Genomic DNA, 13,980 nt, shown 5'->3' on the forward strand with positions numbered 1-13,980 from the left:
GAGAGCAGCCTCGGGACCAGGGAGAACCCATACCCAACACAGTGCCTGACATCTAAATGCTCAATAAAGCACTGATGAATGAGCCCCATAGTAACGGTTCCTTAGATCCTGGACTAGGGGCGTCTCCACTGGAATTCCTTGAGCTATTATTCTACTTCCAGAATCTTGAGTCCTTTATCTGAGAGCAAAAGACTGCCAATTGGACAGCACTATTTCCCACTGCACATACAACCCAAGCCATGAAGAAGAATGGCAGATGAGGAAAACGGTAGACAGGTCTAATCACTTAGCCAAGGACACAGAAGCAGAATTGGGAAAACCACACAGAGTTCATTCATTCCCGTTGTGCAGGGCCCAAACCAAACTAGGCCACAGCACCTACCACCTACCTCTGTTGACTTACCCCAATGTCATATTGACTGAACACTTTCTACAGGTGGTATTTGACTTGGCCGAACACTTTAGCATTGCTTTGTAGCAACAAAATGATAGCCAATAACATGAAAAGGGCCAGGGATGTAATCACCACGAGTGAGGAGAAAGGTCTTTGAAAACTAAATACAAAGGACCAAGTGCCATCTTTTTGGATCATGCACTTAGTGGATTATTGGCAGCAAAGGTTAAAGCTCAAGCTGGTTCCTTTGCCTCCCTGGCAACAGCTGATTTGCCTCCCCTTAATTCCACCCAATGTGGAGCCCAACACAGGGCTTGAACTCATGACCCTGAAATCAAGACCCGAGCTGAGATCGAGAGTCAGACACTCAACCGACTGAGCCACCCAGGCGCCCCTGCCTCCCCTTAATTCCTTAAGTGTCAGGAAGGAACACAAGCAAATTATTACGTTAACCTATGCTAGCCATGTAAAATAAATTTAAAAATTTAGATCTGTCACTCAAGAATCCATAATATTCTCCAAAACCATATAGTCACTCTATTAGACTGGATTCTTCCAGAAAAAAAAAAAAAAAGAGTCTGTGACTCAAGCTTACTTATTAGGGTGTGCAATCCTAGAGAACAAGAGTAAGGGACGGGGGGTGGGGGGTGAGGCACAGAGGAAAGGAGAACCAATAATAGAAAGGGTCATCCCTCCTCATCTTCAACTGATTACTGGATCTCTTGGGACTGTTTTCCAAGGAGCCACAGAACTGGCCTCAGCCTAGTCCATCTGAGAGGGGAGAAGATGGGAGTTTGCCCATCAGCACCTGTCTCCCAGTGGTCAAAAGTTTAGTCGAGGGGGTGTTAACTCCCCCCACATCTCCAGGCTGTACGTGCTGGGGCACCTGGAGAGGTCGTACAGCATCCTGTGCCTCGGCCTCAACAGGGAAGAGCCGAGGTAAGAGGGAGAGGCCCCTGGTGCAGATATGAGCCCAGGCAATTCAAGGCTGCACCCGTGTGAGGTCAGGGGAAGTCAAGGCAGAGCTGACGGCCTCAGTGCTGGGAAGGGCACCCATGAGGCTGAGAGGAAGGAAGGTGGCACACAGGAGGCGTCTAGTATAGTCCCTCGCCTTCCAACTTTCCAGGGTCTAACTGTACCCACAAGTGAGCGTTTCTGTTGTACGTGGCTGAGCAGGTAGGGAAGGGGGAAGGGATCTCCTAGTCAGCATGTTCCTGGGCTGCTCTAGAGACAGAAATAGGCCCAAGGGCAGAGCCCGCATCTCTGAACTCAGCGGGTCTCGGCTAGCCAGCCCTGAACCATGCTACTTCCGGTGGTCGAGATCGCATAAAAGAAACCAAGGGAAAGCGCAGCAGTTAAAAAATACCGACTAAGATGGCAGGAATAAGCCAAAGATGCCCGAAATCAGCGTGAATGTGAAGTGGGGTTAATGGCAGACTTTCAGGCTGGAGTGAAAAATAGAATTGTATGCTGTTGACAAGAGAGGTACCTAAAATAAAATTACACCAGGAGGCTAAAATACAGGGATATAAAAAGATTTTTAGGTAAACGCTAACAAAAAGAAGCTGGTGAAGCAATCTTAATCTCACACAAAATAGAATCCAAGACAAGAAGCATTGTAAGAAACAGAGAACAACACTTCCTATGAATAAGGGAGACTGTATAGGAAAGTCAAAAGAATGCGGGCCACCAGAACGCTCAGGCTTGCCAACACATAATGTCTTTGGCATGGAGCCACCTTAAGGGACCCAATTTCATTCTCCTGTGTTAATATATGCCCACCTTGGCCAGCTTCAAGTGTGCTCAGATAAATTGGATTCTATTAAAACCATGAACTTCTATTCAGCAAAACACACTGAGACAAAAACGCAAGTCAGAGTGGGAGAAGAAACCTGCATTACGTACGTCTAAGAACTGGAACTCTCACACACCGACGGTGGGAATTTAAATTTGCACATTTTAGAAAACGCACTTGGCAGTGTCTACTAAACCTGAACAGATGATCCAATAACTGCGCTCATAGGTATACATCCAGTGTTCGTGCGCATATTACCAAAAGATATGTATAAGCACATTCATTACAGTGTTATACATAAGAGGCAAAAACTGGAAACTCGACTCGAATATTCATCAACAGTAAAACGGATGAAGATAGTAATATTCGCGCGATGGAATACGACACAGCATGTCGATGAACTGCTGTACAAAGAACACGGATGAATCTGACAAAGTATTAAATGAAAAGACACAGAGGAGGGCACACTGTGAGCTTCTACTGATATGAAGTTCATGAACAGGCAAAATTCACTGTTAGAATTCGGGGGGGATGGTGCCTTTGGAAAGGAGGAATGGTGCAGTAGAAGGCGGCATTAGGAGAGCTTCTGAGACGTGGATCGCGTCCTACGCATCGGTCCGTTGGGTGTTTAAACCGGTGGACACGCTTTGTGAAAATTCACCGCGAGGTTTTGGGGATTTCTCTGAATGTAGACTATACTCTAATAAACAGGTTTTTTCTTTAATTGCAGTCCAAGATTTAGTGAAAGCAGAATATCCAAACCTTCAGTTTTATGCCAAATCAAATATACTGCTGCCCTTTTGATGCCTTATTAAGAATTGTATCTTGCTTTCTACGCTTAGCTCGAGGCTCCCAAGCTTCTCTCCATGAACGCCCCCTGCTTAGATCTGACCTTCACAGGAGTGAGTAGTTTCCTGTACTTTTTAGAAATGCATGTGAACTGACGCTATTACTTTTGATGTGGCTTTCTTTCAGATGTAACGTGCAACATTAAGAATGGCAGGTGCAAGCAGTTTTGTAAATTGGATGCTGATAACAAGGTGGTTTGTTCCTGTACTACCGGATATCAACTTGCGGAGGACCAAAAGTCCTGTGAACCAGCAGGTCAAAATCTAAATAAGCGTTGTTGTTGTCTGCAAGCTAGGGGGATGCATTCTCCAAATCTCTATTTGAACCTTCAGCATTTTAACTGGCCTATGTACTTTCATAATCTCTACTTGTTTCTTTTTTTAAATAATTCTGGTGTTTTGTTAATTATAGGTGGACTCTTTTCCTGATATATTTTTTAATGTTCATTTTTATCTGTGGGAGAGGGAGAGAGAGAGCGCACGCACACGCATGAGCGGGGGGGGGGGGAGGTGCAGAGAGAAGTGGGGACCGAGAGATCTGAACCTGGCTCCACGCTGACAGCAGAGAGCCCGATGTGGGGCCTGAACTCACAAACCGTGAGATCATGACCTGAGCCGAGGTCTGACGCTCAACCGACTGAGCCACCCAGGCTCCCCTCTCCTTTGAGATCACAGAAGAGATTAGTAGCTGGGACAATTTTCCAAATTGCATAGTCATTTTAAATAGAAATTCTATGACTGTATTCAGTCTGAATTCTTTACTGTGCCCACTTTTTTCCTGACTTTTACATCATGAAGCAATCAATTTATATGATTTCTATAGATCGGTAATTAACCAAGTCAAATTAATATAGTAATCCCAGACCACAAAAAGGTACACAAATGATGGGCCGATAGGCTTCTAGCACAGGGAATGGGGAATGCAACGCAGGACTCTGCCAGGGTGTGGCTGGCTTACTCTGAGAAAGTCATTTCCCATCCTCGGGTCTCGAGCGGAGTTTACACGCTTGACATCAGAATGGTTCTGACGACCATCTGTTTCAAGTTGTGCCAGGCTGACTCACACGGTCCATCTCCACAGCAGTGAACAAAACAATGTTTCCCAGTCATGTCGACCGGGCCGCCACGCTGACAGCTGACTGGTGGTACTCAGAACATCTCCACTCCACGCTCATATTGCTATCCTCTGAAAATGAAAGCAAGAGGAACTTTGATTAAAGAAAAAATAAAAAAAAAAAAAGTAGGCTCCGCAGGATCAATTATAGTTGATAAATGAGGGGCCTTTTTGAAGCAAACTAGATATAATTTCTTTTGCATTTTCAAAGCCTGATATTAAATTGGTACATTAAATCGTGCACCAATCCTCTGTAACTGGGTTCGATACCTATCTCACCAAAGCACCCGGCAGAGGAAATTAAAGAAACGACCAGAAGCCAAGGGTATACATGCTGTTGCAACTAAAACGAAGGGCAGTCTCTAATGCTTCAGGGACCTACCCACCTGTCTTCTGCCTGGTTCTTCACATACAGTGCTTCACAGCTAGCTCACCTCCAGAGGAGAGTATCTCTATGTTTTAACCTTCAGATCTGAAGTCGTTTTAAAAATAAAATGATTTAGATTCGGGGGGGAAAAAAAAGCCTTCAAAATCTAACTTCCAGTGTAGACAGATGGCATAGTAGCTAAACCCTTATAAGCCCTTCCACGTTAGAAGGAAAAAAAGAATTGAGAACCACCTCTTACTATTCAGTGTTATATTTGATTATAGCCTTATCTTTAGCAAAGTAGGCCAAACCTAAAATGAGCTTTTCTGCCTTTCAATAGTAATGGTCCTTTTTCTCCAGCCATTGTTGATTTATATTTATACATAAGTATTTTGAACTAATTTCCTGTTTTCCCAACCACATGCTGTCTTCATGATACTTTGCTACAGCTGGTTGCTATAGAAATGTCTGTTATAAGGAATGTGGCTAGAAGGAACGTGAGAAGTGAAAATCAAATGTGAGGTCACTTTGCTTGACTACAGATTTCCATTCTGGTTGTCCCCAATGTATCAGTACATGATTTCCTGTCTTTAGGAAATAAACTGACCCAAGGTAAAAGGGTGGCTAGGTCCCAGGTGGATGTGGCTGCGATAATCATATTAGCAATTTATTTGGTTAAAGGTTTTTTTTTTTTTTCAGTTTAAGTCATCTCTACACCCATTGTGGGCTCAAGCTCATGACCCCGAGATCAAGGGTCGCATGCCCTTCCGACTGAGCCAGGCAGGTGCCCCAGCAATTTATTTGGTTAATGCTTAACCAAGCCAGATAATTAAATCATGATTTCTTCCCAGCAGATCCTTAAATCCACCTTGGAGTCTAGAAGGCATCCTAGTCTACAAAAGAAATCCTGGTTCACAAAAAGCAGCGGAGGTCCCAAGTACCTAATTCTAAAGTTAAAGTTCCATGGCACCGCTCAGAATTCGATTTAGGGACAGGCCTTGGGACTAAGACTTTTTAGAAAAGAAACACAACAGAAAGTCATGAGACTTTATAAAACTCTCACAAAATTGGATTCTGGAACACCTATTCTATTTCCGTAAAGATGATGGATTCCTGAGCCAAATGTTCTTTTCATGAAGGGTTTGAAAACTTTCCATGAAAATAATGCAATTAACCTTTTAGTTTGAGACTATATTCATTGATTAGATTTTTTTAAATATTGATGGGCCTTCTTCTCAGAAGTGACAAGGATGGGCCTCATTCTCGATTTCTGTAATACACGCTCTGCTTGCCAATGAGGAATATCAGAACACTAATTTTTTTTTTCCATTTTTCTAGTGCCATTTCCATGCGGAAGAGTTTCTGTCCCACACATTTCTACGACGCACACCCGCGCTGAAACTCTTTTTCTCAATACGGACTATGGAAATTCCACTACGGACTATGAAAACTCCGCTGAAGCTGAAAAAAATGTGGATAACGTCACCCAACCATTGAACGACTTGACTCGAATTGTTGGTGGAAAAACCGCCAAACCAGGTCAATTCCCTTGGCAGGTACTCTATATTAATGGTGTGTCACAACTGGAGCCCAGAGGGCAAGGGACAGGCCAGGTGGGGGCTCACGTTAGGACACCAGACAGGTCTACTGGGGTGAGGGAAGCGTTTGGGCAAGTTTCAGCGCTAAGCAATATGAAGAAGCCCTCACTGGTGGGGAGCTAGTGAATGCGAAGTCCAGGGACAGCTACCACACAAGGTCAAGGAGAGTCTGACATCATGGAAATAGCCTAGCAGCATTCCAGACGTGCAACAAGGTCTGGGAGTGAGGTCGTGCGCCTTGGGGTTCAGGGTGCTACTTCCGCTCGTGGGAGAAGTGGCGAGAGAAAGTCTCTAGGTCTAGAGACACTGATTTCGAAGGCATTTTTAAAAGGACTCACGTAGGAAGGAGTAAGGCAAGAACTGAGTTACTGGAACTAGGGTATGTGACAGGGGCTTGGTCGAAGCCTCAAAGTGTGCCAGCATCAGAATCACATGAAAACTTGTTAGCAGTTTTCTGTGTCAGCACAGAATCACCTGTGCACATTTCCGGGGCAACGTCCAACAGCTAGATTTGTAGCAAAACTTGCAATTGACCCTACAGCTAAAGCCTAAGTGATTCCATCTGAGAGAAGAAGTAGCCCCCCCCCCCACCCCCTCCACCCCACCCCAGAAGCAAGGAGCCAGGCTGGCCCTTATATAAAGTTGTGCTGTCCAATAACATAACTACTAACCACATGTAGCTATTGAACTCTAAACACCACTAAGTAATGTGCTCGCTTCGGCAGCACGTATACTAAACACCATTAAGTAAAATTAAAAATTCATCTCAGTCACAACTGCCACATTTCAAGTGCACTGTAGCCACACGTGGCTGGCCTGTACTGGACAGCACAGATACAGACCATTTCCATCATTATGGAAAGTTCTATCGGACATGGCTTATAATAGTTTAGTCTAAAAACTCCCTAGTAGCCACAATTATATGCTTCTGTGGCTATTTCCAGGATGCTTCACTCCAAAATATTTTCTCTGCTGAGGTTGGAACTTTTGCCATCAGGAACCAGTAGCTTCAAAGACTTTTCAATCATCAAACCGGTTAACAGTTTAAGCCACGATCACGTAATCATCCCAGGTTTAACACCACTGGAGTTTTCTAAGACTATGTACCTATTCAGGATTCTTCAGCATTTTCCAATATGATGGGTGTAATATATTGAACATATACCTGGGAGGCAGGTATTGGACAGACATTGCAGACGATGGTACTGAAGGGTGGTAGACCATCACGACCAAGACTATATTTTCTGTTCTTTTACCTTGGCTTTGCTTTTAAGAATATCTGTTGGACTTGATCTTACAGTCAATAAAATACACTGCATGTTCCTTTACGCCCCCTCTACCCCCAATTTAGGCCTCCTACCACTATCTCTTCCCTCATCCACTTCTTTACCGTCCTTCATGACGCTTCATAAGACTGACCTTCTACATTGACCTTTCCTTGAACAACCCCTATTGGATCCAGCAACTCTAATCATGCTTTCATTCTATTTAATGTCCATGGATCTAAATCTATCTAATTTTACTATTTGTGTTCTTGTGCATTCTCTTTCTCAATATGTATCCAACTTCCATGGATAGGTGGTTGGAACAAAAGACCCTACTTTATAATAATGATCTTCCTTGGGGTGGTGGGACATAAGGCAGTCCCTAGGCTGGAGGATCCACAAACCCAGGGGTGTTTTATTAGCGCCAAGATGACTATTCTTTTTTTTTTTTTTCAATTTTTTTAATGATTGCTTATTTTTGAGAGAGACAGAGACAGAGAGTGAGTGGGGGAGAGGCAGAGAGAGAGAGGGAGACACAGAATCCAAAGCAGGCTCCAGGCTCTGAGCTATCAGCAAAGAGCCCAACACGGGGCTCAAACCCACGAACTGTGACATCATGACCTGAGCTGAAGTTAGACACTTAACCGGCTGAGCCACCCAGGTGCCCCCCAAGATGACTATTCTTAAAAAAAAAAAAAAGATTTTTAAAAAAAGGTTAAAAAAGTATGTCTCAGGATGCACACATTGTGAGTGAGCTTAGCATTGTCCCCTTGTCAACCCAGAAGTGAAATTGCCAAACACGTTTAAATAAGAGCTAAGGGGGGGGGGGTGTAACATAGTGTCAATTTAGTCACATAATCTCTCCATTCTCCACCCACCCCCCTTATGCTTGCCAAGATTTTATCAATGCAAGTCTTTCCTAATAGAAATTTTAGTTGCTCTCGCTAGCTTTTTTTTTTTTTCTTTTAAGCAGAACAAACTATTAGATGATGGCTGTGAGGAACAAGGTATGATACACATCATCTCAAATCTTTTCATATCCTCCTCACTGCACACTTACATAGTTAGTATACCTGTTGACTCTTTCCTATCAAGCCTAGCTAAGCTCATCTGGAAAGTTCAAGATCACTCATGCACATGGTCACTCCCTGTGTCATCCATATGAAGTAGGACTGCAGACCGGAGAGGCACAAAGCACTAAGTTTCAGCCTTTTCCAAAGGTGAAAAACTGAGCTACTCTGCAGCATAGCCGAACAAGACCCCAACCCCCCCCCCCCCCCCCCGCGTTGGTTCCTTTTCACCCGAGAGCACTCTCGCCACACCCACCTCCACCCAGTTTCTCACAAAAGGCTACCGGTTTTCAAAACCAGGAGGTAAACTGAGGGTCCAAAAGTCACTTGCAGCCAAAGACCAAGCAGGAAATGCAACGAATCGGACTCTCTCGTGTGTGGACGCGCCAGCTCCACGGCGCAGCTAATCTGCAAGGTGGAAAGGCTTGACTTGCTTGCACGCAAGACCGCAAACACACCTGCCGCCGCCGAGGCCTCAGGAGAAAGCAAGCAACAGCTGGGGTTTCAGGGGCCACAACAGTAGATCTAGGGCTCTGAGATACGAAACAGTTTCGCGATCTCACCTAGACAGGATTCAACATTCCCATGCTTCAGAAAAGGGGGCTGGGGGAGATAAAAACGACCACTTGGGTGAACGCATCGCGCAAAGAACGTAGGGAGGTCACTTTCATCTGGAGTAATGAATGGCGGGAACAAGCTGGAAAGGTTTCGTTGGCTAAGGAAAAGGTTTAAGTTGGTGGTCTGCAAGAGCTAAGGGGCCACAGAGGAAAGGGGAAGACGGCTTTTTCTTTGAGGGCTTACGGGTGAATCTCCCAGGCAGGCAGGCAGGCGGATTCTGACGCTGGGTTAAGAAAGCCCTTTCCAACCGGTGTCGGTGCCGTGGGCTGAGCAGCTCTGGGAGGAAACGTCGGTTGAACAAATGTTTGTTGAATTGTGAACTGGAAGAGCTGTTCCGTCGCTGGGGACGGCCCCCGGCCTGCTAAACCGGCGGGGAGAGCGTTGAGGGCCTTGGCTCGCCCGGTGGGGGGATTAGAGCAGGACAGGGGACCGCTGCCACCCCATCCAGGCTTGAGACCCTAAGAGGTGAGCTTCACCTTCCCCGTAGCTCGTGCGGGGCCGCGTCGGGTTCTTACCTTTATTCGAGGGCTTTCACTTCAGCTTCCGAGCGAGAGGTGAAGCTGCACGGAACGTGCCCCTTGCGCCTGGCGCTTCCCAGAAGCCCCTCCGGCTCCGGAGGCGCAGCCAGCCCCGCCCCCACCCAAGGCCAATGGCTCAGACTGAGTGCGGGACCTCTAAACTCGCTGCGGTGGGAGACGCGAGGCCGTGAGCTCGGAGAGGAAGCTAGAGGGCCAAGGGCACTATATGGGAACAGAAAGGATGTTTCCTAGCGTCACTGTATCCTTAGAGTGGAGAACTAAAACAAGACTCCAATTTCCTACAGCTGCAGAGGGAAGCCATGAAAACCTTTGAACGTTAGAGAAAAAAGGGGAAATACGAGATCACCTTCATCAACAGCTTAAAAGAGAGATTTGAGAGAAAGCAACACTACGTTTCTGCTTTCTAAAGTTTTACTTTGGTTTGGGTCCCACGCCCTTGACCCTGTCAGCCAAGTCTGAGCCCGAGCAAAATTGCCCCAAGAGCCCCTCCCACCTCTTCCGCTTTGGGCCTTGAATGTGAAGTACCTGGTCTATTTTCTGTTTTATCATGGGCCTCAGCTCTGTAGTAGTCATATTTATTCCCTTTTTTAAAGATCATTTATTTATTTTGAGAGAGAGAGCAAGACAGGGAGGGGAAGAGAGAGAGACAGGGAGAGAGAGAATCCCGAGCAGGCTCTGTGCTGTCAGTGCTCAGAGCCCCGGAGGGCTCCAACTCATGAACTGAGATGATGACCTGAGCCGAAACCAAGAGTCTGTGGCCCAACCAACTGAGCCACCCAGGCACCCGAGCCATATTTATTCTACATTTAATAATTGGGAAATCTTTCTACCAAACTGAAAAAAAATGGAATACAGTGGGCACCAAGTGACCTTTGTATTAGGTTGTCTCATATGCAATTGCCAATATTCAACCATTTCAACCAGCAAAATGTCTTAGAAACACTGTCTATTCTTTCTTCTGCTCTTGGCCTAAACGATCTTTAAACTGTCTTCACATTTTCCCCAGTCTCGGCTTTCCTCAGCTTAACCTGAAGCTGTCCTTAAAGATACCTGAACTCTTGACCTGTGCAGCTACCTACACGCACCCAATGCTTTCCATTTGATTAGGACACACGCCAGTGACAGCATGCAGTTACCATATACATGAATCAGAACTTTCTCTTTCTTCCTTTTTTTTTTTTTATTGGAAGAGGGGAGGTTTGGGGAAAAGGTTTTAGAAGAAGGTCCTAAGACTATAGACATATCTTCACCTGGAAAAAGTAACCCTCTAGTTTTCCTAGCTCAAGTGTCAATTAAGAGAAATAAGACGATGACATATGTAATCTCGCCTGGCCCCACAAAACTATTTTAGAACATTTAGACTATTATTCTGTGTATGTGTATTTTGTGGCTGGAGGTGGGTGTGTTGGGCCTGCCTCTGTGCATGTGTCACAAAGAGAGAAAACAGGCTCCTCTTAGGATTGTACAAACATGAAAATGTTTGACAGATCAGAACTTGGATGCTTTGCTCCGAGCACATGCCCTCCCATTTTCCCCTTCATTTGCCAAAGGGATGTCTTACTAGAACTTGTCCTTGGCCAAGCAGACAGCTCATCCCCAGATAGCTCGTATTTAGATAGCTGTGATCCTCAGGTAGCCAAGCAAACATTCCAAAACCAATGTAATATCTTTAAATGCAAATATATTTTAGGGCTTTTTCTTGGCAAAGATATTTGCTAAAATTTCTAATACCAATCAGAGATTGGCAAAAAAAAAAAAAAAAAAAAAAGAAGAAGAAGAAGAAGAAAGAAAGAAAAAGAAAAAGAAAAAGAACTCCTTACTAGAACAGGTGTCTTCAGATGTGACCATTCAGATCCGTGTAGGACAGTGTTGCCCAAATTTGCTTAGTGATAAAATATCCCTTGGGGTCAGGAGCTTGTGACCAGTGTACTTGCGTGGGGCCTTGCTTTTGGAAAGGTCCCGAATTTGGAGTTTAATGCTTTGTATTTTGTAACTTAAGTCTGATGAGACAGTGGAGCAGCCCTGCGCTGAGAACTTGGAACCTCTCCCCACCTCCCGGGGATGGATTCTTGACCCTCCCACTCCCTGTCCCCCCTGCCCAATGACCACTGCCACCCCTCAACCCGTGGCACGCTGGCATACTTCCGTCCTCGTCTCCAACAGCTACCATTGTCACCCTCCTCTTGCACAGGTGCAGGGAGGCTTGAGGCTGGGTGCACGCATTCTATGCCATTTGGGGACGGGTCAGGGCCACAGCGCATCTGAGGACCAGATGTTTGTCACAGCACATTTGGAGGGTGAATGGTGGGAGCAAGCTTCTTGCCCACCTCCATTCCAGGTACCGAGCACATCCTGGCATGGAAGCTGTAATCCCTTGGGAATCCCCTCTCCGCTGCTGGTCGCTGCAGTGGGCCAGTGAGAAGGGAAGATTGACTTATCTTCCCTTGGGGCTGGTGGGAGAGGGGACCTGACGGCCAGGGGCATTTGTGCTTGCATGCTAAATCACAGGGTGCGGCTCCTGGGCACCCATTAGTGTCTGCACTCCCCCAACAAATATCCCCCACACCTGAGAAAGCATGACATTAAGTAATAAACTAAAAACACCATGATAGCTCTCAAGAGACCACAGAAGAAAGAGAAGAGTTTTGTATGTTAGTGTTTTCAATGGCATGTTTTTTCCTGGTCTTTGAACAAGGGGCCCCACATTTTCATTTTGCATTGAGCCCCACAAATTATGTAGTCAGCTCTGGGGTGAACTGAGCACTTAAAAAAATGTTTTTAATGTTTATTTATTTTTGAGAGAGAGAGAGAGAGAGAGTGAGAGAGTGTGAGCAGGAGAGGGGCAGAGAGAGAGGGAGGCAGATTCCGAAGCAGGCTCCAGGCTCTGAGCTGTCAGCACAGAGCCCAACGCGGGGCTCGAACTCACAAACTGCGAGATCATGACCTGAACCGAAGTCGGACGCTCAACCGACTGAGCCACCCAGGGGCCCCTGAGCACTTTTAAAATAAAGGTCACCAAGCCTTGGAAATTCTAAAACAGAATTTCCCCAACTTAATTATGCATAAGGATATTCTGGAGATCTTCATCTTCGCTGCTCACACCCACCAAATATTCTAGTTAAGTCCGGGCCCCCAAATCTGCATTTTACAAGCATCCCAGATGATTCTACTGCAACTGGCTCGATAACCCCACTTGGATACATACTGTGTGCTTAGGAGCATCGATTACGAAGCCAGGCAGACTAGGGTTTATGTCCTAGCTTCACCACTAACTAACCTAAGTAACCTTAGGGGAGTGAGGTCATCTGTAAATGGATATGTTAATATCTCTCCATAAAGTGTTGTTTTAAACATACGTAAAACACTTAGCACAATGATTAGTCCATAGGAAGCGATCGATAAATGTTCAAAAAAATTAAGAAGACGGTTAAGTCTGAGTGGTGGCTACACTGGTGTTTATTATATTATTCCGTGAGTTTTCCTATATTTTACAACTTTTCAAAATAAAAAGCAACAGCTAGGGCTGCCTGGGTGGCTCTGTCTGTTGAGCGTCCCACCCTCGATTTCGGCTCAGGTCATGGATCCAGCCCCACATCAGGCTCCACGCTGAGTGTGGAACCTGTTTGAGATTCTCTCTCTCCCTCTGTCTGTCTCCCCTCACTGAGCACCCGGGTGGCTCAGTCAGTTGATCCACCAACTCTTGATTTCGGCTCAGGTCATGATCTCATGGTTCGTGAGTTTGAGTCCTGCGTTGAGCCCCGCCAAGCCCTGTGTTGGGCTCCAGGCCCGCAGTGTGGAGCCTGCTTGGGATTCTCTCTCATTTCCTCTCTCTCTGCCCCTCTTCCACTCTTACATGCGCTTTCTCTCTCTCAAAATGAATAAATTTAAAATAAAATAAATTTTTAAAAAGCAACAGCTAGAATGAGAGAGAAAGCTAAAATATGGTAAAAGGGGTCAGAGGCTTACAGTGGGTCAGCCCCATAGGTCTCGGGGTGGGGGGGGAGGCCAATGCTTCAGTGTCTAGGACTTAGTAGGTGTTCAGTAAATTGAATTCAGGACAAAAAGAATCTTCACTAGATTATGCGCCAAGGACCTTCTCAGACTGACTCCCACTTAAGGGGACTGACCACTCTCTTTCTCTAGTCTAGAAACAGATTTATGCCTGGGACAAGGTGTGCTTTAGGAAAAGGGCAGGAGTTCATAGGAGTTACTCAGCAACTTGCACAAGGTTTTCCAAATGTTCAGTGCGCCCTCTAGTGTCTGTACTTCTCAGCTTTTTTTTTTTTTTCCTGAGCAGGTGGCTCAGGGTGCAATGGAAGTGAAATTTTTCAAGTTGATCTAGATATTGAGGTGGTAAAAACATTCACTGTCC

The 13,980-nt window shown here is 45.6% G+C and overlaps 1 protein-coding gene across 2 annotated transcripts in view; it reads left to right on the forward strand.

The window, feature by feature from the left end:
* The window catches only part of F9 (coagulation factor IX), a 31,571-nt gene that overhangs the window by 15,283 nt on the left and 2,308 nt on the right, over positions 1-13,980 (forward strand). For both annotated transcript variants that reach the window (XM_047844714.1, XM_047844716.1), the window contains 2 exons: positions 3,165-3,293; positions 5,857-6,074. In XM_047844714.1, coding sequence (XP_047700670.1) covers positions 3,165-3,293; positions 5,857-6,074 — 347 coding nt within the window. The remainder of the gene's footprint in view (positions 1-3,164; positions 3,294-5,856; positions 6,075-13,980) is intronic.

The sequence above is a fragment of the Prionailurus viverrinus genome, chromosome X, assembly GCF_022837055.1.
Source record: "Prionailurus viverrinus isolate Anna chromosome X, UM_Priviv_1.0, whole genome shotgun sequence".
NCBI classification, from domain to species: Eukaryota; Metazoa; Chordata; class Mammalia; order Carnivora; family Felidae; genus Prionailurus; species Prionailurus viverrinus.